Raw genomic sequence first — 26,531 nt, 5'->3', positions numbered from 1 at the left:
GCATCAACTATGCAGGACAGCCAGTGCAGCAATACAATACAGTATACTCTGGACTCTGTAAAATACCAAAAGACAGCGATATCTCACGATAGAATAAATCTATACACTTCAATTTTGAGATCGAAATACAATCCTTGACGTGACTTTGCATGGGAGAAGAAGAATTAGCAACCAGGTCAGCAATATGATGCTTGAAACTTAACTACTACTCCTATTACTCTCCTACAAGGATAACTCATGCCACTGTACTATGTAAACTTGACTTCCAGAGATCTCTAGAATATTTGGAGGCGAGACATTTCAAATGATCTCTTTTTTTCTATTTATCCCTGTGACTTGAAAAGCCTGACAAAGACCATCACAGAAATAATGAATAAATGAACCATCTCATTCAAGCACAATGGCTAATAGCGCGCTTCCATTGCTACTTCAGTACGATCCTCATCCTTCTTCAATCTTGCAATTATCGATGTTATCCTGCCAAGCCATGGTGGCATAACGTGGAATGAAGCTGTTCGTCGTGAAGTTCGCGGGAAGATAAAGAGCAACGTCATCTGTAGAGTACTCGGTCTCCGGCTTGAATGAATTTAACGCTGAAACAACGTTTCCGGCAAGGAAGTCAGAGAAGATTATATCTGTCTTATCTGGCTCGCCATTTGACGGAAATTGAGCTGTGGCTTGAACGTATGGCTGCTGAGGATAATCCGGAATCGTGGAATGGGGTGTATCGTCGCCATCATTGCCAAGATCATCGCAGGTTGTATATCCCGGAGTCGCGGTATCAGTTTCAAGGACACGACCAAAAAGAGATTTTGGTTTGAGAAGCGAGGTTGCGTTATGGGTGGAAGGGTTGTCGCATTCGTCGTAGCCGAGTAGCTGGCTTGAAATTGAATCCACGGTCATGGATCGCTTTCTTTTCGTCTTTTGCTCGATCATATAGTCGAGGACCTTCGAAGCTAAGCTATAAGGTACATCGGGGATATACTTGAAAGCGTTTGTGTATGGGCACACAATATATGAATCATCCACTGTGAAAGGTCCCTTGACCAAATCATACCGAATGGCACCTTGATTCACGATAATCATCCTTGATTTATTTGCGCGGTTGGGGTCAACTACAGTTGCAGCGGCTGCATCCTTGACAAGGGTGTAGACGTTTCCTTCGTCTCCGGAGGGCTTGCAGGATATGCAATATGTGCGAGGCGCGCAACCATACACATGGGTTAGATTGTGGCTGCTGCGAGCATCATCAATCTGCTGCGATACATTGAGTCCACTGGCAGTGTCTAATTGGTCTTGAGATCCTGATGCGTGATACGAAAAGGTAAGACGGTTCCAATCGAGATATCGCCGGGTCAAATCCATCTTGAAGGTCTTATTTTTGGGACAAATAGTTTCATCGACATTCACAAGATCTGCGTCATTGCCGGAGGTTGATGGAAGTTCTGGTTTTGTTGCCCGTCTCGAAATAGATTTAGAAGTGATACCATCCAAGGAGATCCAACCAACTGTATCGCAATATTTTCCTGATTCGATGGCCGAGGACTTCTCGTCATAAACATGAAAGTCACGACGGTGTGTATGGCCCCCGAATCCTTGAACAGGAATCTCTGGGCGTGCCTTACGAAGAGTTTCCATAAGAAGGGGAAAGCTACTTTCAGCCTTGGGAATTCCGGGCTTGACAGGGTTGTGTCCAATGAGCACGAAAATATCGAGGTCTGAAGTATTGACTGCCTTTTTGAACCAATCTTCCTCAATCATTTCGGCCGCTGGCTGGATTCTCGTCATGCTCTTGTTATTGTTTGTTCCGTCTAGTATCACACCAAAAGCCATGATTCGGATGCCGTGCTTGGTTGTGAAATGCCGATATCTGCTGCCCATAGCGACCCATTCCTTCTCAGTCGGCTCATTATCTTGACAGTTCTTGCATATATCAAGGTTGCTTGCCAGGTATTTCTCTCCATACACTTGTGTAAAGGAAGAGAATGCTTCATAGGCGACATCGTATGCGATCAACTCATGGTTTCCGGGAGTAAGGAGATCGTAGTCGATATTTTCGAAAATAGGATTCGTGATCTCGCCATTGGGTTTTGTGGCGTCACTCAGACCATTACCATCATGCAAATCCCCTAATTTTCGCTCGGGTTCAATTTGGATATGATTTAAAAAATTCAATGAAGTCAATTTAGCTTACCTGTATCAATCAGCAAAAGGTCGACACCTTTTGAATCTGCCTTATCTTTCATATGTTTCGTGAAAGACACGAAGTCGCCCCAATCTGCACCATAGTTTCGCTCTTTGATGTGGCCTTCTAGCCAGCCATGGCTATCAGAGGTATGGAGAAAGTTGATTTCTCCCCAGTTCAAAGGTCCACTTGGCTTCGTTGCAGCATCGACGGCCCCAGGCTGCATGCGACGCATAACTCTGGGGTATACGGATAGCTCTTCCACGCCTTCACATGACGAACATGCTGAGACCGAGGATATTCCAACTGCCAAGTTCAATATAAGCGATAAGATTGCCATTGTTTTTCAGTCCATTCAATGACACTGACGAGCAACAATATTGATGGTTGAGACGTAACAGTCAGTTGATCAAGCAAAACATTCGAACAACCCTCATTGGTACTAACATGATTAGACTTATAACATTATATAGGGATACACAGACATTCCGGGAACCCAAATTAAGAATTTTACAATTTTTGTGAAACATTGGCTGATGGAATGTGGCCCAACATTGTGCTAGAACCGGTCTACAATGCATCATGTTTGAATACTACTGTGCTTTACAAGGGTAAGTTTCATTCCAAGTTGTAGCTCGATTTTTTTTTTTTAGTACTACATGACCCAGGCTGTACATAAATTAACTGGGTATTTCGGAAGCTCCAAGCTAGGAAAATATGAGGAAGTTAATTTTCTGTAGTAGTGACCACTAAATTCCTATCTTGCCCGACCTTAAGATTGAATGTATATATCAACTCGATGCCTCGTGGTCTAAACCCCCCCGTGGATCAAGTTAAGAGGATAGCCATGCACAACTTCAAGAGCAGGCTATCGTATTCTTTCAGAAGTTATGGAACGTACTGGGGAGGAAATGAATAAAGCCAGCCTCATTGCATGGTCTGGCTGTTTGCGAAATTGGATCACTCAGTCTTGGCTATTCGTAAGCGCCATCTGATCAAAATATAGAGGGACTCGGAATCAATGTTAGCCCTTCTAGCTCGTCGGCATATATCAAGATTCAAAGAGTAGTTAGACTTTTGATTGCCGCTTCTCCAGTGCTTTGCGTCTGCTTCTGAGAGCCTTTGTCTCCTCCTGGAGGGCCAGCTTCTGCATGATTTCTTCTGACCCTCCACCCACGACATGAACACGGGCATCGCGACTAATCTGCTCGACCCTCGCTCCTTTTCCAGCTTTATTATATCCCGCTCCTCCGAAAATTTGCTGTGCTTCTCGAACGCTCTTCTCAAGAGCGCGAGTAGACATGACCTTGAGTAATGCCGTCATACCTCCAATCTTCACATCGTCGACTGGTCGATCCTTAGTGAGCTCGAGAATATTCACGAGCTGCTCCATAAAGGCATACGCTGGCTCAATCATCAGGCCAAATTTGAAGATCTTGGATTGAATGGCGTCCTTCTGGATAAGAGGAGATCCAAATGTCTCACGTTGGATTGCGTAGTTGAATGCGTCCTCGGCACAGACGCGTGCTAGTCGCAGGGATGCACAAGCCAAAGCCAGGCGTTCAGGGTTAAAGTCTGATCATCGGGAATTAGCAAAGAAGCTGATTACAGTACTCTGATACGGGAACTTACTTGACATGATTAACGGGAAACCGTTGTTCTCCTCTCCGATTCGATTCTCGACAGGCACACGAACATCATCTAGTTCGATGAAAGTGGATCCTATAGAAATCAGAGAAATGACCGTTTTTGATAGAAAATAAAGAGATCTTACCACTTGCATTGACGCCTGAATTGAACATCCGTCGACGGGTTACACCCGAAGCAGCCAGAGGAATGACTAGTAAGCTGATTCCCGATCTTCCTGGTCCTCCAGTACGAACAGCAGCCGTGCAATAATCAGCCCATAGACCATTGGTGATCCATTTCTTCGCACCATTCACGACGTAGTGATCACCATCCCGGACGGCAGTTGTTCGGATACTAGCGACATCAGACCCAGCTACAGATCAATGAATTAGCATAGTCTGCAATAGAGAATCAAGGGTGTTTGACAAACCATCAGGCTCAGTTATCCCGAGACAGAATCGGATATCTCCTTTGGCAACACCAGGTAACCACCGGGCTTGCTGCTTGGGAGTTCCAAATTTGGCGATCGGCGGACACCCAATTCCGTTGCCACCACCAAGACCCCAGATGACACCAACATAACCCACGCGCGTCAGCTCATCAGACACAATAAGTGAGCACCATGTATCCCATTTCTCAGGTGGAACGTTTCCTGGAAGTGACAGTCCAGCAGCGTTCTCTTTAGTCGTGTATGGGTGCACGATACCGAATCCGAGCTCACAATGACGACGGCGTACTTCCTCGGGAACTTGACCTGCTGCTTCCCACTCTGCTGCAAACGGAGCAATATTGGTATCGACATAGTCACGAACCCATGCGCGAAGATTGTGATGAAGGTCTGTATAGTAGGGATTCTGCACATCAAGCTGGGGAAGTAGAGGCTCGCTATATGGAGCAGTCGGGGCTCGAAGGTTGCGAGCCATGATGGTCAATCAGGACACTTGATGAATTGAGAACCCAGAGAAGGCGAGGTATTCAATAGGTTTTACCAAAAGACAATCCTGGGTATTCTATATTCCCAAACACATGAAGACCTAAACCCGAAAGATGCGAAAGTTTGGAAGTATAAATGCGGGGAGTGTGCCCGTGACACTACGAAAAGGGTAGATTCCCCCAGACCGAGGCCCGTCGGGTATGCCGATCATGACCATAGATGATTTGGAGAGGAGTGTGCATTGATTTATGCTGGGTATATCTACTAATCATATGTAGGAAAACAAAAAACCTTGAACTTTATCCGAGTGGCTCAGTTCTGGCGCATTTCTAGCCTCTTGACGGCTTTATAAATCTGCCGAAGTTGCTCCTTCACATCCTGACAGCTCCACCGATCATGCGATTGTCGACACAGCATCCCCTTGATACAGGCCATCAAGGAGTCGGCAACGACAATTCCGATATCTAGCGTTGTCTCGCCATGGTCAACCTTGGAGGCAAAATCCTCTGGGAAGGTTGTTGATCCCCGTGTCAATTCGTTCAACACCATTTGGCGCTCCATCTTGGTGTTGAGTCGGTAGACAAGCTCAAACAGAATTACGCCAAGTGCATAGACGTCAAGTTTCTCATCAATTTTGTATTCATCAAAGTAGCCAGGCGAGTCGGAATCATCATTGTTGGCAGGTGGTCGATAAAACTCGGTTCCGACAACTCGCTGGATTTTCGGTCCGGGATGGAAGGGTGTCACAGTACCCTCCTCCGCAGCGGGTGAGTTGAGATGTGAAATATCTGCTACCAGGCCGAAATCACCAATTCGTGGATGGCAGAACTGAGAAGGAGAGTTGGGTTCCGAACTGCAGAGGGTGCACGGGTCTGCTTTACTATTGTCCGGCAACGATAAAAAGATATTTGCGGGCTTCAGGTCACGATGTACAATGTTCTTGGAGTGGAGATATTCGACGCCAGAAACTATATCAAGAAACAGTCGTAGAGATGGCAGCAAATGGAAACAATGGCGTCTCGAGGGAGTGCAGCTATCATCATTGTATTTGGCTGCCGCTTGGGTGTTCAAATAAGAGCTGAGAGAAATAGGATGGAGCGACATTTGGATATGCAGAATTACAGCTGGGGCTTGATGTCCTGGCCGAGATTGACGTTGAATTTGCAACTTAGACTGGTCCTGGCTTAGACCGTCGGTGAAGATGTCATCAGTCTCCCCAAAAGAGGATGTTTGACCGTAAGACTGGTTGTCGAAATTACGAGGGATGGACTCAATGTCCTCGTCATCTTCCCATCCCACGAAAGAGCTCTTTTTTGAGTGACGGGAGGAAACGGTTGCGTGACTATCCCGACGTCTGATGCTGTCTGTAGACCCTAGGTCATTCGGGTAAGAGCTTGGCCGTGAACCTTCTGTGAAGTTTTCAGAGTTTTCAAAGACGATCCCCATGCTGGATTCATTAACAGACCCCTGGCTAGACAATGGGTTTTGGGAAGGTTCGTAGCGCGGTTGTGTCGGTTCCTCAAAAGCCCTATGGCTTGAGACGTGTGCTTGCTCTACCCATGCTCCATAATATCGAACAATATTTGAATGCTCTAAGCGGGCAAGAGTCCTGATCTCCTTCATGATGGTCTCTAGTTGATTTCCGCCATATTGCAATTGGTCGAGTCGCCGCTGAGAAATTGGGACCTTCTTCAAAGCATAATCTTGAGAGTCGATATGGTTCTTGACATGGTACACTTCACCGAAGGATCCTCGCCCCAGCATCTTGAGCTCGCTAAATTCGACTGAATAGCGAGACATGTTGTTCAACGCTGGAGTCGATGGTTGCGGGAATAGTGACATTCCGACTGGCGAGCTTCCAAAAAGCTGGCGTGAATGATCATGGCCACCTGCAGGGCTATCCAGAATATCGATGTTGCCAAATGCAGGGACGTTTCTCGCAAAGTAGTCGGGCTTATCATTTTGCCAAATTGGCGTAACACTTTCAGGAATAGCAATTCCTTGGGTGTTCCTCCTGACCAGAGCAAATTTTCCATCATCTCCCCCTTCGATAGGAGATCGGACACCAGGTTCCGCGAGATTCAATCCTTCCAAAGCAGAGAGACCAAGCATATCGAGGCGATCACGATAACCCTGTCTTGTGGGTCCCAAATCTTCTTCGTGCGCTCCATCTGCAACAAGGCCATGTTTAGACAACACTTGAGATTGATACTTGTAAAGCTTCTTCCCCAAATACTGGGCCTCGGGGGATTTGCTCGTGTAAGTTTTACTCGAGCCGGGTTGGGCATTGAGAATGTCTGCTGCGCGGCTCTGGCAATAAAACTCCAGCAAAGCGGATGTCATCATGCTTGCATGGCGGTCAACATTCAGTTCAATTGTGTCAAGTGATGGAATAGACCCATCATCAACAGAAAGCGAGTTCTCTGAAAAGGACCCAGCTGGTTCTGTGTTTTTAGAAGATGGTTTGCCAGGGCTCTCGTCGCCACGTCTCTGATGAGGGTCAGAATTGACATTGTTGCTATTTCTGGAAAATGCCACTTCGGGCTCATGGGACTGAACAGAATCACTTTCTTCTCCTTCGGATTCTGATTCCGAAGAAGTCAATTCTGCTGCCGACCTAAACATTGACATGTTTGGTGTTTCGCAAAGTAAGCTCCACGGGCGATTTCCTAGAGCTTCAGGTCTGTTCCATCCAGGATCTTTGCAAGGGCAGACTTGGCATCACATACAAAATTCGCCTGGACCAGAATCGCAATGCCAATTTCTCTCTGCCCACTTTATGCGAATGGTGGGATAGTGGGATAGTAGTGGGGCAGAATATATGTTTGGTTGTAGAATGCACGAGAGATTTGGCTAATCATAAGCAGGAAAGTGTCTCGCGAGGGATGAATCAGAAGCCGTCTTGGAAATTATATATAATATCCTCAGGTCAAATAGAATTTGGCTGAAAAGACGCAAGGTGTCAACATTTTTTGAGGGTGACGATTGACTCAGGCTTCCATCGGTTTCCACTTGTCTCTTATAGGGCGTGAGGTCCATGCAATGGTTGAGTTGTTGAAAAACAACTGGACAGCCAAGCTGCCTCAATTTATGAAAGATCCAGGAGAGAAAGGCTAAGACAATTCTCCAACCGTAAATCTCATTCAACAATCACATTCATCTCAGGGAAGGGTGTGTCAGCCGGAAGATGAATAGTTAGTTATCAATGCGGACTGACTTTCACCTTTTCTGCCGGCAAAACATGCAGCCCGCCAGGAGCCGAATGAAAGTCAAAGTGGACGATGACAGAAGGTTGCTAATATCTGTACATTTGTATCAAAGACAAAATAGTATTGCGAAATGTAAACAAAATTGAATTGTATCTGAAATGCAGACTTTGGACTTAAAGATATCGTAAATTCGTAATGCCGTAGATGTCACTGCTACCAAAAAGGTCACGCGCCTGATGACTATTTGACTTATCTTATCAGCATGTGACTGTTCACGCGTTAAGAGCGTCACGTCGAAGGCGCGACTTGGGGGAGACACGACTTTCTGATGTTCGAACCAGTTGCCCGCCCAACACATTCTCTTCTTTCTTACCTGACGACCCCTTCTACTCGGCCTCACTAAAGGTGTATGCATGCACCTGTGACGAGTGATAACAATGCCGGAAGCCATTATGCCCCAGAAGCGGGTGCTTGGTGACGCGACCAACGGTAATAGTGCTCGCAAAGGCTTCGATTCCCCCGCCACGCTCAAGAAGCGAAAAATCGAGAATGAGTCCTCTTCTCGGCTCAAAGCTCCACCTATGAGCACTCAGAGAAAGGGATTTGGTTCTAGCCAGCCCCAGAAGAGTCAATTCGAAGAGGAAGTGCTCGAAAAGTTGACGCAGGATATCGGAGACCTGAAAGAGAATAATGCCGAAAAGGACCAGCAATGGGAACGCCCTCCACTTGAAGCGTTTGACCCGACTACAGAAAACATCTGTTTCCAACAGATCGACGCGGAGGAGGGCCGAATGGCTGGCGATAAGATCGCCGTGCGTCTGTTTGGTGTCTCAGAGGTATGGACCGCATGGGATGATAGAGATCCAGGGAACCCGTTCGATCTAATATGCTTTGTATAGGCCGGTCAATCAGTTCTGCTCAACGTTACGGGATTCCAACATTATCTATACATCGCCGCCCCGGTCGGTTTCACCCAGGCTGACTGTGACCCATACCGAGCTTTCCTTGAGACCAAAATGGCTCAATCAGTCCCAGTAATCCAATCCGTCCAGGTAACAATGCGAGAGAATATCTATGGCTTTCAGGGAAATCAAAAGAGCTGGTACCTCAAAATCACCGTCACCGATCCCAGATTCATCGCCAGACTGCGCAGCGCCCTCGAATCTTCAGGCGGAGCCATGAACTACAAAGGACTTTGGGGTAATTTGACGGACTCTGGGATCCTGACATTTGACAATATTCAATATTTGTTAAGATTTATGATTGATACGGGCTTGCATGGTATGTCCTGGGTCGAGGCAAAGGCTGGGAAGTATCATCTCATCCCCGAGTGGGAGAAAGTGTCGACATGTCAACTCGAGGCTGTGGTTGACTATCGAGATATCATCGCACATGCACCAAATGGCGAATGGGCTAAAATGGCACCGCTTCGCGTCTTGTCTTTTGATATTGAGTGTGCCGGTCGACAAGGTATCTTTCCGGAACCCAACGTGGACCCTGTTATCCAGATCGCCAATGTTGTCACTCGATACGGAGAGTCAAAACCGTTCGTCCGAAATGTCTTTTGCCTCGACAAGACAAGTTTAATTGTCAACACTCAGATCCTGGAATTCGAAAAGGAGGAAAAGATGCTTATGGCATGGAAGGACTTTCTGCAAAAGGTGGATCCAGATGTCATCATTGGGTACAACATTGCGAACTTCGATTTTCCATACCTTTTAGACCGTGCGAAGCATTTGAAGTGTGGTCATTTTCCCTACTGGACTCGTCTGAAGGGAACCAAGACCGAGGCCAAAGAAGCCAGCTTCTCTAGTAAGCAAATGGGCAATCGCGAGACTAAGGCGACAAATACGAACGGCAGAATTCAGCTTGACATGCTCCAGCTGGTTCAACGAGATCATCAGTTACGAAGTTACACCCTGAACTCGGTTTCTTATGAATTTTTGGGCGAGCAAAAGGAAGATGTTCACCACACTATGATCACGGAATTATTCAACGGGACACCCGATTCACGACGTCGATTAGCAGTATATTGTTTAAAAGATGCTTATCTACCGCAGCGGCTGATGGACAAATTGATGTGCTTGGTTAATTACACGGAAATGGCAAGAGTAACGGGTGTGCCTTTCAATTTCTTGTTATCTCGTGGCCAGCAAGTCAAGTTCATCAGTCAGCTGTTTCGCAAGGCCCTTGAACAACAGCTGGTCGTGCCCAATTCCAAGTCGCAGGATGAGCAAGATTACGAAGGTGCCACTGTCATTGAGCCCAAACGAGGATACTACGGTGTTCCCATTGCAACTCTTGATTTTGCATCCCTATATCCATCAATCATTCAGGCGCACAACTTATGTTATACGACCTTGCTCAATAAGAACAGCGTTGAGAAGCTCGGCCTGAAGAAGGACGAAGATTACATCGTGACGCCAAATGGGGACTTGTTTTGCACGACCAAAGTGCGTAAAGGTCTATTGTCACAAATTCTCGAGGAACTCCTTGGTGCTCGTAAACGGGCTAAAAAGGAATTGGCAGTTGAGACTGATCCCTTCAAGAAGGCCGTGCTGAACGGTCGACAGCTTGCCCTGAAGGTCAGCGCAAACAGTGTTTACGGTCTGACTGGTGCCACTGTCGGCAAGTTGCCTTGTCTTCCCATTGCTAGTAGTACGACTAGTTACGGTCGACAAATGATCGAAAAGACGAAAGAGGAAGTCGAGGCTCGATATACAATCGCGAACGGATATTCCCACGATGCCCAGGTTATCTATGGTGATACCGATTCAGTCATGGTCAAATTCGGAGTTACTGAATTAGCAGAAGCTATGCGGCTTGGTCAAGAGGCTGCTGATTTTGTATCATCCAAGTTCATCAAGCCCATCAAACTTGAGTTCGAAAAGGTCTACTTCCCTTATCTCCTGATCAACAAGAAACGATATGCTGGTCTGTTCTGGACGAACACGACGAAACACGATAAGATGGACACGAAGGGTATTGAAACTGTCCGTCGTGACAACTGCGTGCTTGTTCAAAATGTCATTGAAACAGTACTCAACAAGATCCTTATTGACCGAGATCCTGATGCTGCTCAGGAGTAAGTAAAGTAACCAATGATATACCCTTATCAACTGCTAATATTGGTCAACCAGATATGTCAAATCCACCATCTCGGATCTTCTCCAAAACAAGGTAGATATGTCCAAACTGGTCATCACCAAGCAGCTGTCACAAAAAGAATATGCTGCTAAGCAAGCACATGTTGAACTTGCCAAGCGCATGGCCAAACGTGATGCAGGTTCCGCCCCTGCCCTTGGTGATCGTGTAGCCTATGTCATGATTAAAGGTGCTACGAATTCCAAAGGCTACGAGCGAGCCGAGGATCCCATTTATGTGCTGGAGCATAACGTCCCCGTCGATACCAAATACTACCTTGACAATCAGCTCGCCAACCCACTCGGTCGTATTTTCGAACCCATTTTGGGAGAGAAGAAGGCCAATCAACTCCTTACTGGTGAACACACGCGTTCGATTTCTGTGGCCGCGCCCAGTCTTGGTGGCTTGATGAAGTTTGCCAAACGCACCCAGACATGTATGGGGTGCAAGAAGCCACTGTCGGGCAAGGAGGAAATGGCTGGCGCTGTGTGTGAGAATTGTCGGCCACGAGTTGGGGAGTTGTACACCAAGACTTTAAACAAAACGTCTGAACTAGAGGTCCGATTTGGTCGTCTCTGGACACAATGCCAGCGTTGCCAAGGCAGTCTTCACTGTGAAGTCATTTGTTCGTCTCGAGACTGCCCCATCTTTTACATGCGTATGAAGGCAAAGAAGGATGTCGAGGATTCGCAGAAGGAGCTATCACGGTTTGACTTCGATGCCGCTGCATGGTGATAAAAATCCTCAATCTTATGATCTTGTTTTGTTTCGTTTTTTTTTACTGCGAGATATCTGTTATTTCCTGTCCGTGATTGTCGTTGGCATGGTCAAGACGGCGTTGGGAGTTCAACTTGTACATAATAATCCCAAAGTTCTTCGCATCAGTTAGCATTAAATTTCTCATTTTAAGCTACGAATGTCGCTTTCGTCTTTTTTAGTCATTAGCAAGTACCCAGCTAGTCCTAATCATCTGAATTTACCAACCTGTGTACTTTGTACACAACACGAGTGGATCGTCCCTGCGGCAGCGAAAGTCTTGGCGCGGAGAAGCTCTTCCTTCGCCGATCTTCGGGAGCTCCTCTTTTCATTTTGGATATTCCCAATCTTACAAGCCGGAAATGAATTCTACAAATGAGGGCCCTGGCAGTATGTCACAGAATTGGCAAACAAATGGATCGTCAATCCCATGGAATGAGGTACGGCGCCGTCCGCAGTTCTTGCAGCGCGTCCGGACGTCGCAGTGGAAAAAAACACGCTAGTGGACCTTCGGCTTGCAAGAGATGCGATACAAGTACTGAGTCGAGCTAATCTGATAATTGTGCTTTTGAATAGGTAATTTCTCGCCATGAGTCTGTCCTTATCTCCCATCGCGAAATGCTCGACTCTCTAAGGGAACACATTGCACCGGACGGCGAGGCGTCTCGGGCATTGTCGACAATGTTGAACAAAACGACTCAGATGGTGAACCAATTTAAAGTACTGCAGAAGCATATGGTGAGACTAGATATTTAACACTCCTCCTACGACCTGCGACTAACCTGATCTTGCTTGTAGCTGAATAGTATGTCTCACCCGAATCCTGGCATATCTCCTACCCTACTCTTTTCCTGAGCAAGCCCGATCTATAACGAGGAAATTCTAAACAATGATGCTCTAGAGCCAAATGAATATTCCGATTCGACATCTACATCGCGGTCCCGAGATACCGAATCGACAAAAAGGAAGAAGCGTTCGAGGCTTGAGAAGGAGCAGGACACCATGAACCCCCATGCAGGTCCCCAATTTCAAGCTACAAGCGAGGCTCCAGCCTCCAAAAGGATGCGAAACCCCGAAACTCCTCCGAACCTCCCTGATGAGCCAGAACACTTTTACGAACCTGAAGATATATCGGCAGAGGTACAACGAAGACTTCGTATTAAAGAAGAAAGGCGACGGAAGAAAGGAAATGCGCAATCTGAAAAGAGGAAACGAGAGAGTCTACTTTCAAACGAGAGTTTCTCATCATCCACGGGATACAAACCTCACAAGAAGCGAGCTCGAGTCGGAAATGATGTGACAAGAGACGGGAGCCTAGTAGCCGACCAAGAGAGTGATTGGAGAAGCAAAAGACAGAGACAGTAACTTAAAGGAATGGAATTGCTCAGTCGAATTTCTGCCATGAATTCTATGGCTCTTCTCACGAGGACATTACAGAGGCTGCGCTAGCAGCAGTGATAATACCCTTACAGCAACAGCCGATGTATTCGGCTCGCTCGCCTTGTCGCTCACGGTTGATACTTGAGATGATGACTTATGCTTTTGAATTGATCAGTTCTTAGCCAGTGCTTTTACCGGATTGCTCTGTTATTCAGCCTCGGATCGGCACAATTAGTCTCGTCCCATTCCAATCTTCATGAGCCGCCGAACAAGAGATCTCCATGAAGATGAGTTATCAAGATCTGCTGGTATCACGAGTGGCAGCTAGATAAGTGCACTCAATTCAGACACTATCACTTCAAGTTCTGTCTCGGTCGCATCAGTGCAATGGATGACTTGACTGGATTCACTTAAGCAGACTTCTCATTTGCAGAAAATAAAACGAGTTGAAAGTCTGTCTTGTGCCCCTGCAGTCGCGTTTTATCTTACTATTTCTCGTTCCTTTCCAACTTGAACGAGCTGCCTTGGAAGTAGCAATTGGAGTATATAATCTGCCGTGCTTAAGATAGTCACCATATTTCCTTATAATCACTACAAAGCCTTGGATGTATATCTGCATAAAAAATACCATTCTCTTTTATGAATGAAGTCTTTAGACCTCTTCGTTGGACGCGGGGAATTGAAAGTGCGTCACTCCTTATCATTTTCTACCCCAAACGGTTTCCTAAAATGGACGATTCCCCAACTGCGCATTCACTACCCCAACTTCCGTCGACCCGGGCCACTCACTGGGAGTCATTTGCAACGTCAGCGGAGTTGATATCGTTCATAAATTTGAGGAGTTAAATGTGGACTTCACCGATTACTAGCGTCATTTTGGAGAGCTTCTCAGAACTCAAAATCACCGACTGTCCCTTTTCTTTTTGCGTTCACAAGATACGACTGCGTCGGATACTACGACCATGGCCTCCGGACTCGCTCGCAAATATGAAATCAATGCCGATATGGGGGAGGGGTTCGGACGTTGGAAGATGGTATGTAACCTCTGCGCTTCTTGACCCCGCTACGCAATCACCCGCTAACATAAGTCTCAAGGGCCCCGATGAAGAATTGATGCCACTCATTGACGCCGCAAATATAGCTTGCGGGTTTCACGCTGGTGATCCTACAATCATGTTGAAAACGATCCGTCTCTGCAAGAAGCATGGCGTAAAAGCTGGAGCTCATCCCGGATTGCAAGATTTATTTGGCTTCGGCCGCAGAAAAATTGAAGTCGACCCTAGAGATATGTACGCTATGGTTCTTTATCAAGTTGGCGCTCTCAAGGCAATGCTGGATGCGGAGGGTGTCGAGCTATCGCATATCAAGCCCCACGGAGAGCTTTTCTTCTACATGCAAAGGGACAAGACTATAATGCGCGCTGTGCTTGAAGCATGTACCACTTTCAAGGTACCAGTGTACGCATGTCAGAACCCAGAGCAAGAGGCGATGTGCAATGAACTGGGTATCCCATTCCAAGGTGAGCTCTATGTTGATGTGGACTACTCTCCCGAAGGAAAACTTGTTCCTGTGGCGCAATCTCAAAAGGTCACTCCGGAGCTGTGTTATGAACGGGCAGTTGGAGCTACCATGGCGGATAGCGGGAAGGATGTCAATGGCGACAAGCTTGTCTTTGGATTCAACGGCAAGCCGTTTAGTATATGCCTTCACTCCGATGTACCTACTGTTCTCGAGAACGCAAAACTGGTGCGCAAGGCAGTTAACGAGGCCAATCGTTCCAAGTTTGCATGATTCTAGTATTTTGACTAGCTGGAAGAATCACAGATCCGAACGTTATTCATCGCTTTCATAGTGATATTGGCCAAAACGGCACTGTGCTGGCCAAGTGGACTTACTTGGGCTGGGAGATTCATGTATACAAATTTTACACCTTAATAGGGAACCCGAAGACATTCAAACGACTATTAATAATACTAGTCTTAGTACATCTACTCATGAGAATGCTCTTGGTTTGATATGGGCGATCATTGGTGTCACAAATAGTGTGACATCATTTCAATACTGACGCTCTGTGTATCCTTTATGGTTGAACCCATATGGTATTACAGAGATACTAACGGTTCAGACAAGCCAAAGCCATGGAACAAAATGAAGTAACTTGACAAGACTCAAGTTTTATGTGACCAATTGGCACTGATGGAGCTTTTATACCTTTTGTACTATTACTGTATGTAGACTTAATTCAATGGTTTCCCCACGACCAAATGGACGAAAGGAAGATCATAGATAAGGTCGGATATCGAGTTGGAGAAGGTACCCCGCAATGGGGTAAGTGATCTAACCTCATCCGGCAAGATGAGCTTGAAATCCTCCGCAATGATTGGCTGCGGGTTGATCACCTTAACTTTTGGCCTATTGTTACAGTATATGTTGAGCTTATATTCGGCTCGCCAGGACCCTGTTCTATTTCCTGATCTTTTTCTCCTCGTTGAAAATACTCCCCTCCTTGTCCATAACATCCCTGAAGACCAACAGCATGGGGGCCACCGATTTAACTCCATTAAACAACATTCGCAAAGTTCTCGTCGCCAACAGGGGTGAGATTGCTGTTCGCTGCATAAAAGCATGCCGTGAACTGGGAGTTCACAGTATTGCCATCATCACAAACGCAGATGCAACCTCATTACACGCCACCTTGGCAGATGAAGTAGTTCTGCTACCTGGAGATGATAGCACTGCCTACACGAATGGGTAAGAACCCGAGCAGCCTAGTTACAGTCGTTTGTCTACATTGCTAAACACACCACAGTGATGCGATCCTAGATATCTGCAAACAAACAGATGCAGATGCAGTGATACCCGGATACGGCTTCCTGAGCGAAAATGTCGAGTTCGCAGATACAATCTTGTCTGCCGGAATTACCTTCGTTGGGCCGTCCCCGGCATCAATTAATGCAATGGGCCTTAAACACGAGGCGAGATCAATTGCCCTAGATGCAAACGTTCCCATAATCCCAGGCACGGGACTCTTAAAATCAGCTCACGATGCCAAAGAAGCTGCAACTCGCCTGGGGCTTCCGATTATGCTAAAGGCCACTGGAGGAGGTGGTGGAATGGGGCTTCAAATCTGTTACAGCGAACAAGAGGTTGAGAAAGCATTTGCTATGGTTGAAAGTCGTGCTGGAACTCTTTTCAAAAATAGCGGTGTCTTCTTGGAAAAATATTACCCGTCCTCACGCCATGTTGAAGTTCAGGTCGCCGGCAATGGGGAGATCGTGGTCGCTTTCGGAGAGCGCGAGTGTTCATTGCAGCGTCGACATCAAAAGGTCATCGAGGAATGTCCTAGTCCATTCGTGGAGCGACATCCTGGTCTTCGCGAGAAAATGCTCTCGGCTGCGGTCAATTATGCGTCGCAACTGAAGTATAAAAGCGTTGGCACTGTCGAGTTTTTGGTTGATGATGAAACAGCCGACTTCTTCTTCCTCGAAATGAATACGCGACTGCAGGTTGAACATGGAATCACCGAGTTATGTTATGGAGTTGATCTCGTACACCTCATGCTCCGACAAGCGGACTATGAACATGGTGGTCAATTAGGCCTTCCTTCCAATATTTTGAAGAACCTGGGAGGGTCTAAGCTGCAGGGATATGCAATAGAGGCACGGGTGTATGCTGAAGTTCCATTGCGCGACTTTGCACCAAGCCCTGGTGTCCTTCAACATGTCGAGTGGGCTAGTGGTGAAGGAGTTCGAGTTGACACATGGGTTCGAAGTGGGCAGAGGATCACGCCTCTTTATGATCCACTTATAGGAAAACTCATGGTACATAGCGTGGCTGGCCGTGCTGCAGCTCAGGGGAAGATGCTTCTCGCATTGAAAAATACATCTCTTCAAGGGACACAATCCAATTTGGAATACCTGTCAAAAATTATACAGTCTGAAATGTTTTCGAGCGGCGGCACATTGACCAATTCATTATCTTCGTTCAAGATCGATAGCTGCTCAGTGCAGATGATCGACCCGGGCGTTTTCACAACAGTCCAGGACTACCCCGGTCGAGTTACAACAGGACATGGTGTTCCTCCTGGGGGTCCTATGGACGATCTCAGTGCTCAGATCTCAAATATTCTGGTTGACAATGATCCCGGAACGGAATTATTAGAAATCACCCTTTCTGGCCCAGAGTTGCTGTTCCATGAAGCAGCTATTGTGGCAATATGTGGAGCAGAGCTACCTATTACCCTTGATGGATCCACTCAATTTATGTGGTCAAGAATCATAGTTGGCAAAGGCCAGACTCTCAAACTTGGCAAGATTTCTGGGAATGGCATCCGTACTTATCTTGCTGTGAAAGGAGGTTTTCCTCAGATTCCCAAGTTCCTTGGCTCTAAGTCAACTGCCCCCGAGCTCGGTTTTGGTGGTGTGCAGGGACGAAAGCTTCAAATCAATGATATTATCGCTTTAAGTCCCCAGTCTGGAAATTGGGCCGCAGAAGCTAGGCCCCTGAGCTTACCGACAAACTTCATCCCAAGCTTCAATCAGAATGCAACCGTTTGCTGTATCGATGGTCCGTTTGGATCTGACGACATACTCACACCAGAAGGCCGTAAGACCTTGTATGAGGCCAACTGGACCGTCAGCCACAACAGTAGTCGCAGCGGTATTCGCCTTGAAGGCCCGCGGTTGAAGTGGGCTCGAAAATCAGGTGGTGGTGGAGGATCACATCCATCGAATGTTTTCGATTACGGTTATCCAAATTGCGGAGTCAACTTCACCGGAGAGTCTCCTGTCGTTTTTGGGCACGATCGGCCTGATTTGGGCGGCTTCGTCTGTCCAACAACAGTCTGTTCTGGCGAAATGTGGAAAGTCGGGCAGTTGAAGCCTGGCAATACCGTACGTTTCCAATCAGTTACGTACGATACTGCTCTCGAGATTTCCAAGAATAAGAGCGAGTTTATCCAGACCCTTGCCGCCTATTCACGAGGGCATTCGGACCATATATCTCCTTTCGCCGTTGAGACCACTGAACAGACTCCTGTCTCAATAATGTATCACAAAGAGGCCCAAGGAAGTCATCCACAAGTCACATATCGCCAGGGAGGTGACACCAGTATAATAGTTGAATATGGAAACCAAGTATCTGACTTGCGCAATACCGCATGCGTGCAGTTCTTATCCAAACAAGTATCTGCTGCCAATTTGCCAAGTGTGCGCTGTGATCCCAATTTTGGCTCACTTACCGTACGCTTCGACCCCCTTCAGATGGACCGGTCTGAGCTCCTTCGGAAGCTCATTGAATCGGACGAGAAAATTGGGCAAGAGGCCACCATCCAAATACCTGTTCGACAGGTCAGACTTCCTGTTTGTCTCGACCATTCCTCGCTAGAAGAATCGGCCCAACGCTATATGGAAAATATCCGGCCTACTGCAGCCTACATGCCTGATAATGTGGAATATATTCGCAAGAACAATGCACTCGAGAGCCGCCAACGAGTTTTTGATGCGCTTCTCAATACACCATGGCTAGCTGTTGCTGTTGGGTTCTACGTTGGAACACCAATTCTGTTCCCCCTTGACCCTTGGTACGTTTTGACAGGGCAGAAATATAACCCCAGTCGGGTATATACTCCAAGTGGCTCTGTTGGTCTGGGTGGCTCCCTTGTAGCTATTTACCCAGTTGCCGCACCAGGAGGTTACCAGCTTATGGCCCGCACTCTTGGAGGCTGGGATGGAGCAGGAAATCGTCCTGGCTTTTCAGCTGAAAGGCCTTGGTTATTCAGGCATCTCGACCTGGTCAATTTCTACGAAGTCTCTGAGGAAGAGTATAACAAGATTGAACGAGATTTCGAGACAGGTCGATATGTTTTTGATATCACCGAGACTACATTGGATTTGAATGAGTATATCACCAAGTTTGACAATGCTGCCAAGGATCCCAGATACAAATCCTGGAGGGAGCGCCAGGAGCATGCCGCGCAAGAAATGGGAGATCTCGAGCAACACCTGTTTGAAGAATGGATGGAGGCAAAGAAAACAGGCCATGCGTCAACAGCCGCTGGTGATGACGATGAGTCTTCTAATTCGGTTTCGATTGAATCACCGGTTGATGCAAATGTTTGGAAAGTACTTGTCAAGCCTGGGGATACCCTAGAAACTGGACAGATAGTGGCGGTACTTGAGGCTATGAAGATGGAGATTAATGTGGTTGCTGGCGAAGCCCAGTCTGGTGCTGTTGTGACAAAGATCAGTCACCCACCGGGAAGTGTGGTCAGCCCGGGAACTACAATTATCAAAGCTCATAAGGTCAATTAAGCAGATTATAGTCTTAGCAAAATTAAACCTGTCGGTGCTAAATGTTTGACATTCAAGGTGTCTCTGACCACATACCCAATTGGATGATGTTTTGAACCGGATAAAGGAATCATGATTCTGTGCAGCTTATATTGAATGCCTATTAGTACTGGCAGAACAAAGGATCAAATTATCGGTGAGACTTTTCCTCCGAATAATGTCCGATTTCGGGTTGAAGATCATGCGCACCCCACTACAAGATGAATGGAACTATTATGTACCCGGCTTGGTAGACCGTCACTTTGGATGGTCGTCGGAATGCCCCCGATTTAGTACTAATGGTTTAATATACAGTAACCGAGAATTAGTATAAAAGTGGTAGCAAATAGATATTGACAGATTCTTAAGGTTACTTTAGATCTCAGGCAACTTGGCAAAAATTAATAATTTAAGCATCGATGTAACAACAATGATTTTTCTATAATCCTAATGGATATTAGGGCCTGCCGTCCCAGTGTAACAATTGAAGCCCTTCAATCCTGCTTATGTGACCTACTCTATGATCCAGGCCTCCATGTACAATAGAACTGGGAGAAGCCTCTCATTTATCTTTCTCTTCTCAGCTTGATTACTTTTGTCAATACTACTGTTTCTTTTGATTCATCTATGCAGTACATATCTTGGATTGGAGGCTTAAGTATGCCCATACTTAAGCCAACAGGTGTAGTTGACATGTCGCACTAGCCATGACTTCCTTTGCTGCTCAGCCGTGCTCACCCGCTGAAGTGCTCCAAACTCAAAATTTTCGCGTTGAAATTGGCGGGCGACGACCATACTCATTGAGGTTCTTTCCAGACTAGTCAAAGCTTTGACTCATGCATACATATATCATTGGGGCGCAGCACAGGTAGATCAACATTGATTAGACAATCAATTATCTGCCCAATAATCTAGGATATTGAGCTGTGGCATATCCATGATCGGCTCTAAAATATTACAGTAATCAGCAACAACGAAGGTGTCATCAAGTTACAACAAGATTGACCGAGATGCCGTGTTGTGTGGCACATAATAAGGGAGAGGTTATGTATTAAAAAAGTCGGGTAGTTTTCACACCAAACAGGAGCCGTGGCGCAACGGTAGCGCGTCTGATTCCAGAACCTGGAGTCTCCAGAGTAAGCATCCACTCTTAAATTTCGGTTAAATCAACACCGTCTAACAAACATCACAGAGGTTAAGTGTTCGAATCACTTCGGCTTCACATCTTTTTTTTTTTCTTTCTATCTTTTTCTTATTGCTTGGAATTCGAGCTCTCTTTAGAATACAATTTCTACCCAGCGCTTTCATCACCGCTAGGAGCCGTGGCGCAACGGTATGTTCGATCTTATCTCTGCCACCACGAAAAATCGTGTCTAACTCCTCTTAAGGTAGCGCGTCTGATTCCAGAATTGGGATCTCCAGAGTAAGCATTCACTCTTAAAGTTCGGTTGAATCAACACCGTCTAACAAAACCCACAGAGGTTAAGTGTTCGAATCACTTCGGCTTCAACTATCTTCTTTTTGATGTTTTTCTTCGCTCTTGCCTCTTCCTGCCCACCCATTACAGGCCCTGGAGTCAATTTTGTTCGCTCTTGAACCTGACCGTGATGCATACTGCCCGTCCACCGCCTTCCGACGGTGGGTGAGCCACACAGAAATGCAAATGTTTCTTTACCGCAAAATTAGTACCGAGAGGTACATGCCAGGCCTTTAAATGTAAATTGATCTCTAATTAATCAAATTTCCAGCATCTAGATTAAGTCCTGAGCAAGCAACATGATTCTATAAGCTTTCGTCTTCTATACAATAGATTCATCATCTTCAAATAGGTAGGGTGTATAGTGATGATGTATAGTAAATTCGATTCGAAAATTCCGCCGATGTATTTCTCTATACTATTATTGCGGTAGAGATGCATTCCAGAAATTTTGCGTTTGGAGCACTTCAGTGTGGGTGAGTACGGCTAAGCAGTAAAGGAAGTCATGGCTAGTAGTGGGAAATATCAACTACTTAAACCTCCAATCCAAGATGTGTATTTTAAGCTTGTAGTAGTAAAATACGACTTATATACATCTTAATCTTCTCTGCCACAAAAATGTAGATGTTATATGTGCCCTGACACATAACTTCGGTGCTGCGTGATGTAGATGGCCTCCTCGGTCTCCTGTTTCTATCTACTCAAAGCAGGACCAATCTCATTGCTGAAGACACCTCATGAAACCAACTTGTTTAATTCTAACCGCTAATCTAAGTTGTCGCGGTAGACACGAATTGCAAATTTTGAGATATGCCAAAATCAATGCACTCAACGAAAGAGATTCAATTGCCTTGCCTTGTACATCCAATATCTGTCAGAAAAACGGTGGATTTCGTTTATACTTATGGTTCCCCGATGGATGTGGAAGGCTATGATCCTATACGGGGGATGCTTACATCACCAATAGGAGCCGTGGCGCAACGGTAGCGCGTCTGATTCCAGAATTGGGATCTCCAGAGTAAGCATCCACTTGCCAAATTCAGGTCTGAACACTGTCTAACAAAACCCACAGAGGTTAAGTGTTCGAATCACTTCGGCTTCAACAACGTCTTTTTTTTCTTTCCCTCCCCCCCGGTCATACATTGGACCATTTCTTTCTGCTATCTTCCTTTTTTTTTTCTAGGACAAAGCTCGCAGTCGCAATTAGAATTACAATCCGAAGGATAGTAATGGTTCTGACGGCTCTCAAGGATAACAGAGTCGTGAACGACTGACTATGAAACCCCACAAGCAGCAAGTACAAGGACATGGTTTTAACAGAGCCCATAACGATTAACTTGGAGAATTTTTATTACCACTCTTCGTTCTACAGCTTGGCGTCTTGCAATACAACATCAGAATTGTTAAATTTGCTAAATTTGACATGAGACCTCTGATACTGTCACATACTAGCCTCCCAGTTTTCTAAAGTACCATCATGATACTTGATTAATTAGGCCTGGCTACCGCAAATTCAGGTATAGACTGTCTGTCGGTTTGCCCCTTTACGTGCTCTGGTTCTTTGCCAGCGTCTCTCAAAGTGCTTGCTCTGCTCAGTAGAAATTCTTTCAAGTACGTCAACGAGGGTATTCATCTTGTAGATGTCCTTCTCCCCTTCAGAAAAAAGCCAGCCTTTCCATTTTGAGGATGTGAGTCCTATCAGTAGTCTGCTTGCTGGGTCGGTTTCCAGGGCGAATCGGGCATATCGATCAGGATGCGCATTCTCCGTCAGAAAAGCTTGAACACCAACATCATCTCCCGGACAAATAGAGGTGTCATTCCGGATAGTAAAGAAAAAATCTCCAAAATTCACCACACACCCGCCTTTAGGGGTGCGTTGAGCTTTTGCCAGAATCCCATTTCCGAGGAGAGCCCTATATTTTTCAAACCTTCGCAGCTGTACTTTTCCGTGAGCTACCAATAGTCCAGCCCTTCTCTGCTGATCGAAATAGTAGGAGCGAATCTGTAAGCTTGGTGAATTTCGAAGCGCATTATAAGAGTCACGAAGGCTCTCTGCCCAACTACGAATCATGGGATCTGGACTAAAGAGGTGCTCTTGGAAGCTTAAGCGGTCCAATCCATTAATCCTGAAGTCTCTTGGCTCGTGAGAAAATCTTTGCCATAGAGGAAGTGCGATGTTGAGATGACGCCCTGCCCAAGGCTGAGGATCACTTTCATTGAAAGATAGGACCGATCGGCCTAATGTCTGGAACGCGCAGCACATCCACACCTCTAAAAGATTGAGCATGTATTCATTTGGATCACCTTCGAATACTTGAGATTGAGACTGAGATTCGGGCCATGAATCTTTATCAAAGCTCGCGAGTGTAACGAACATGGACTTAATATCATCCAAGGAATCCCAAACTGCGTAATGTAACGAAGGATGACGGATCCGGTATCGGATCGAGTTATGATCTGAGATTCTTGCTTTCGGGATCAAAGACTGCCCAATATACAACCAGAAAACTCTATCAGATTTCCATAAAATATGGAGGTAGACAACAGGACGACAATCAAGTCTGTCTGGATCACCACCGATCTGAATTAAATCTTCCACATTGCATATTCCGTTCTGGAGGGCAGTCATAACTTTTGGACTGAGGCTGCTGATAAGCTTTGGCACAAGATCTGAACGGGTGCCCGAAGTTTGGATGGTAGCACTAAAAAATGCTCCATATCGTTCACTGTATTTTGTCTTTGCCATTTCGATCACTTTATCTAGAATCTTGATGTAGTCAACTCTTCCAAGCGAAGGTAGCTCAGCGAGTCTCTCTACTGGTTGCTCAATAATATTTGAGATTCGATCTCGATGGCGACCTTGTTTCTGTGGATGAACAATGAAATCGGAGAGCTCTTCCGAAGGAGCTGAAGTTGTCTCAATACGTTCCTCCTGTTGGTTCTGGTCTTCTGCTCGTATTTGATCATGGTGTCTGCTTTTCTTGCTCGAGGCCAAAACTCTAGGCTCTATTGCCAATGATCTCCTTAGACTATTCTTTGACAAATTAATATCAATATCTGCGTCATCAAATCCGATGACAGATTTGTCGCATTGATACATTCGTACTAAAGGTGGTCTGAAGTTAGGAGATATTGGTGGAGTATCCGCTAATACCGTAAGCGAAAGACCATAATCTTCCATATAAAACCGACTTCGATAGTCAATAGTCGTCTTGATACTACGGCGCGAGGCCTCAAGTGTCGCAGAATCCTTTAAACTTCTCCTGGGAGTCCGATTATCCTTTCTTTCCCGTATACCTGTGTAGGTGACGTAGAGATCTTTCAGATACCAATAGAGGATTGTTGTTCCAAGTCGTATCATCTTCACGCCATCCCCGCGTGGAAAGATATCCCGATTTGCATCACGAACTTGAGTTGCACACCGATGTGATGGAACGACATGCATAAAAAGATCCTCAAATTGGTGTATAAAGCTACACACAACCTGGGTTCGGAGTGTAGCAACCTCTGCAGACTCAAAAGTATTATGAACAGGAAGTGACTCAGAAGCGATATTAAAGTCGAACTTGGCAATAAAAAACCAGACCATATCTCGTAGAAGTGGTGAGTGTTTCTCAAAGAACATCGGGTGGCCGTCCTTGAATACTTCAACTGCAAGTGTTGCCTCCCGAGCGATTTTGGCATCCGTTGCTTCGAAATTTGCCATAAGGTACAGTGTCTCTATAGAATTGAGAGCTTCGAGAGTAGGATCGGGGTAGAATCTTGGTTGAGGACGTTGGCGTGAGTTATGACCTAGGGTCGCCATGGCCACAGGGGAGAGATCTGCCAGATTCTCTGGCGTTTCCCTAAGAGGGTGCTTTGAATTCACGTCCATTTTTTGATCGAGAAGCTGGTGATAACAAGGTAGGGACTTTAGATGAGATAGTTGTTTTGAGTAGCGAATGTGTAGAGTTTTCGGTTGGGGACATGGACAGCATTCACTAAGCACCGCAAGATTTCTTCGAGTGGTAGGCAGTCAGCCCCATCCCAGACCTTGCCAGTTTAGTTTTCAGGCCTGCTTGAATGCCTTGTGTGTATGTCTGAAGTACTCCCAACTCAACTTATGTCTTCTCCACTGGCCGGTCGGAGTTCTTCCATTCAGTCTACCGCAAACAAAGCTCATCAAGCAGAAGACGCAATCGGCAAATCCCTCGATGCTACAGATAGCATTGTATCAAAATAAGTGTGAGGTTTGACTATTATCACACAGCTAATCGAAGAGTCGTCTAGCATTTGCTTTGCATCCGTTCCAAGCCTTCCCTTGCTATGCGAGACATCCTAGTGATACCTCTTTTCCAGCCGCGCACTCATCTGAGACTCCAAGCCCCACAGTCCCCAATATGTCGGATACAATTCTGTTGCGATTGCTGTTGGTGCTCGTTCTTACCATGTCTTGGCTCGATTAGCCACTCGCACAAGATGCGCTTGCAATGAGTAGCCAACTAATTGAACGGATTCCCGAATTGCTTCAAATCTCTACCTCGAATTTCAAACTGATGATTGGAGTCTTTGGGCTTGTGAAGAGGATAGGCAGGAGACTTTGTTATCTGTTTACCTCGTAATCAGCATGCAGACCATTTGTCTCAATATACCCCCTCAAAATTCCCAGCTCGGAGGTCAATCTGGATGAAGGCAGAATACCAACAATTGAGAATACCAACAATTGACTGACCGGACTCCAATATTGTATCCGATAGTCACAGTCTAGAAATTCACTTTCCCAAAAGGGTACAACTTTCGGATCTGGTGATCATAAGCTTTTCCAGAGTCTCTAACTCCTAGTGTACTCTGAGTGTCGTCACATCTAAAGCTCTGAAATTATGATCCAATACATTATCTACAAGTATTAAATTGCTATCTGCGAATCCCTACAGCTCCTGGCAATCATCTAGGGACTCTGCTACCGAGCCTGGCCTCGATCCGTCATCTCGACATGGGTCCTTGACTTTCAACCCGACGGCTGCTCTCTGGTTGGCTCAAGTGCATCTGGCGGAATTTGAGCCATTGCTGCCGCGGGAGAAACGTTGTCTCTCGTCCGAAATCACCAGAAAGTCGGCAGACTAGTACTGTCCATAGCTATTTGGCTACCAATACTTGAAGAAAAGCATCAAGTTTGTACACATATTCTGCATGCCAGATTGCTTTTCTCAATCATGCTTTATCTCAGAATTTTTGGGGAAATCTAGAGTACATTAAGTTCCGCAGACTGCAGATGCTCAGCCTGTTGAGATCCGTTCGAATACCCTCCCTATCATTATGATGTATCATCTGTGCCTACCGAGGTCGAAAAGTGATGAAGAACACAGTATTTACAGGATCAGAATGGGAATAAGCGGAGCAAGGAAGATGCGGCAAGCCGCGATTGAAGCGTAGGCTCTAACTGCAGGCTGAGACTGAGGAATTGATACGACCATAGTATTGTCAGATATTGAAAAGTTGATTTGGCAAT

General features: G+C 46.0%; 8 protein-coding genes across 8 annotated transcripts; 4 read left to right on the top strand and 4 right to left on the bottom strand.

Moving 5' to 3' along the window:
- Positions 1 to 441: 441 nt before the first annotated feature.
- Positions 442 to 2,411, bottom strand: N7469_007377 (Ser/Thr protein phosphatase family protein; the record flags this gene model as incomplete). The annotated part of the gene is made up of 2 exons (XM_056646295.1): positions 442 to 2,129; positions 2,195 to 2,411. The coding sequence occupies 2 exons, from the start codon at positions 2,409 to 2,411 to the stop codon at positions 442 to 444; spliced, it is 1,905 nt and encodes a 634-aa protein (XP_056499736.1).
- Positions 2,412 to 3,254: 843 nt separating this feature from the next.
- N7469_007376 (acyl-CoA dehydrogenase family protein) lies at positions 3,255 to 4,737 on the bottom strand (the record flags this gene model as incomplete). Its single annotated transcript, XM_056646294.1, has 4 exons — positions 3,255 to 3,760; positions 3,818 to 3,907; positions 3,960 to 4,187; positions 4,245 to 4,737. 4 exons carry the CDS (start codon positions 4,735 to 4,737, stop codon positions 3,255 to 3,257), a joined length of 1,317 nt encoding a protein of 438 aa, XP_056499735.1.
- A 323-nt stretch (positions 4,738 to 5,060) lies between these two features.
- N7469_007375 (putative protein kinase) lies at positions 5,061 to 7,379 on the bottom strand (the record flags this gene model as incomplete). Its single annotated transcript, XM_056646293.1, has 1 exon — positions 5,061 to 7,379. The coding sequence occupies one exon, from the start codon at positions 7,377 to 7,379 to the stop codon at positions 5,061 to 5,063; it is 2,319 nt and encodes a 772-aa protein (XP_056499734.1).
- A 1,015-nt stretch (positions 7,380 to 8,394) lies between these two features.
- On the top strand, positions 8,395 to 11,836 carry N7469_007374 (DNA-directed DNA polymerase delta POL3; the record flags this gene model as incomplete). Its single annotated transcript, XM_056646292.1, has 3 exons — positions 8,395 to 8,793; positions 8,857 to 11,042; positions 11,098 to 11,836. 3 exons carry the CDS (start codon positions 8,395 to 8,397, stop codon positions 11,834 to 11,836), a joined length of 3,324 nt encoding a protein of 1,107 aa, XP_056499733.1.
- A 639-nt stretch (positions 11,837 to 12,475) lies between these two features.
- N7469_007373 (uncharacterized protein) lies at positions 12,476 to 13,222 on the top strand (the record flags this gene model as incomplete). Its single annotated transcript, XM_056646291.1, has 3 exons — positions 12,476 to 12,595; positions 12,656 to 12,662; positions 12,759 to 13,222. The coding sequence occupies 3 exons, from the start codon at positions 12,476 to 12,478 to the stop codon at positions 13,220 to 13,222; spliced, it is 591 nt and encodes a 196-aa protein (XP_056499732.1).
- Positions 13,223 to 14,199: 977 nt separating this feature from the next.
- Positions 14,200 to 15,028, top strand: N7469_007372 (LamB/YcsF family protein; the record flags this gene model as incomplete). Its single annotated transcript, XM_056646290.1, has 2 exons — positions 14,200 to 14,271; positions 14,333 to 15,028. The coding sequence occupies 2 exons, from the start codon at positions 14,200 to 14,202 to the stop codon at positions 15,026 to 15,028; spliced, it is 768 nt and encodes a 255-aa protein (XP_056499731.1).
- A 745-nt stretch (positions 15,029 to 15,773) lies between these two features.
- Positions 15,774 to 19,548, top strand: N7469_007371 (bifunctional urea carboxylase/allophanate hydrolase; the record flags this gene model as incomplete). The annotated part of the gene is made up of 2 exons (XM_056646289.1): positions 15,774 to 15,988; positions 16,047 to 19,548. The coding sequence occupies 2 exons, from the start codon at positions 15,774 to 15,776 to the stop codon at positions 19,546 to 19,548; spliced, it is 3,717 nt and encodes a 1,238-aa protein (XP_056499730.1).
- Positions 19,549 to 22,556: 3,008 nt separating this feature from the next.
- Positions 22,557 to 24,917, bottom strand: N7469_007370 (uncharacterized protein; the record flags this gene model as incomplete). Its single annotated transcript, XM_056646288.1, has 1 exon — positions 22,557 to 24,917. One exon carries the CDS (start codon positions 24,915 to 24,917, stop codon positions 22,557 to 22,559), a length of 2,361 nt encoding a protein of 786 aa, XP_056499729.1.
- Positions 24,918 to 26,531: the final 1,614 nt, after the last annotated feature.

Source organism: Penicillium citrinum (assembly GCF_028827155.1).
Source record: "Penicillium citrinum strain IBT 23319 chromosome Unknown utg000006l:1.0-3011923.0:1.0-3012962.0, whole genome shotgun sequence".
Lineage (NCBI taxonomy): Eukaryota > Fungi > Ascomycota > Eurotiomycetes > Eurotiales > Aspergillaceae > Penicillium > Penicillium citrinum.
The sequence above is the reverse complement of the archived record's forward strand: the minus strand, read 5'-3'. Positions and strand labels throughout refer to the sequence as shown.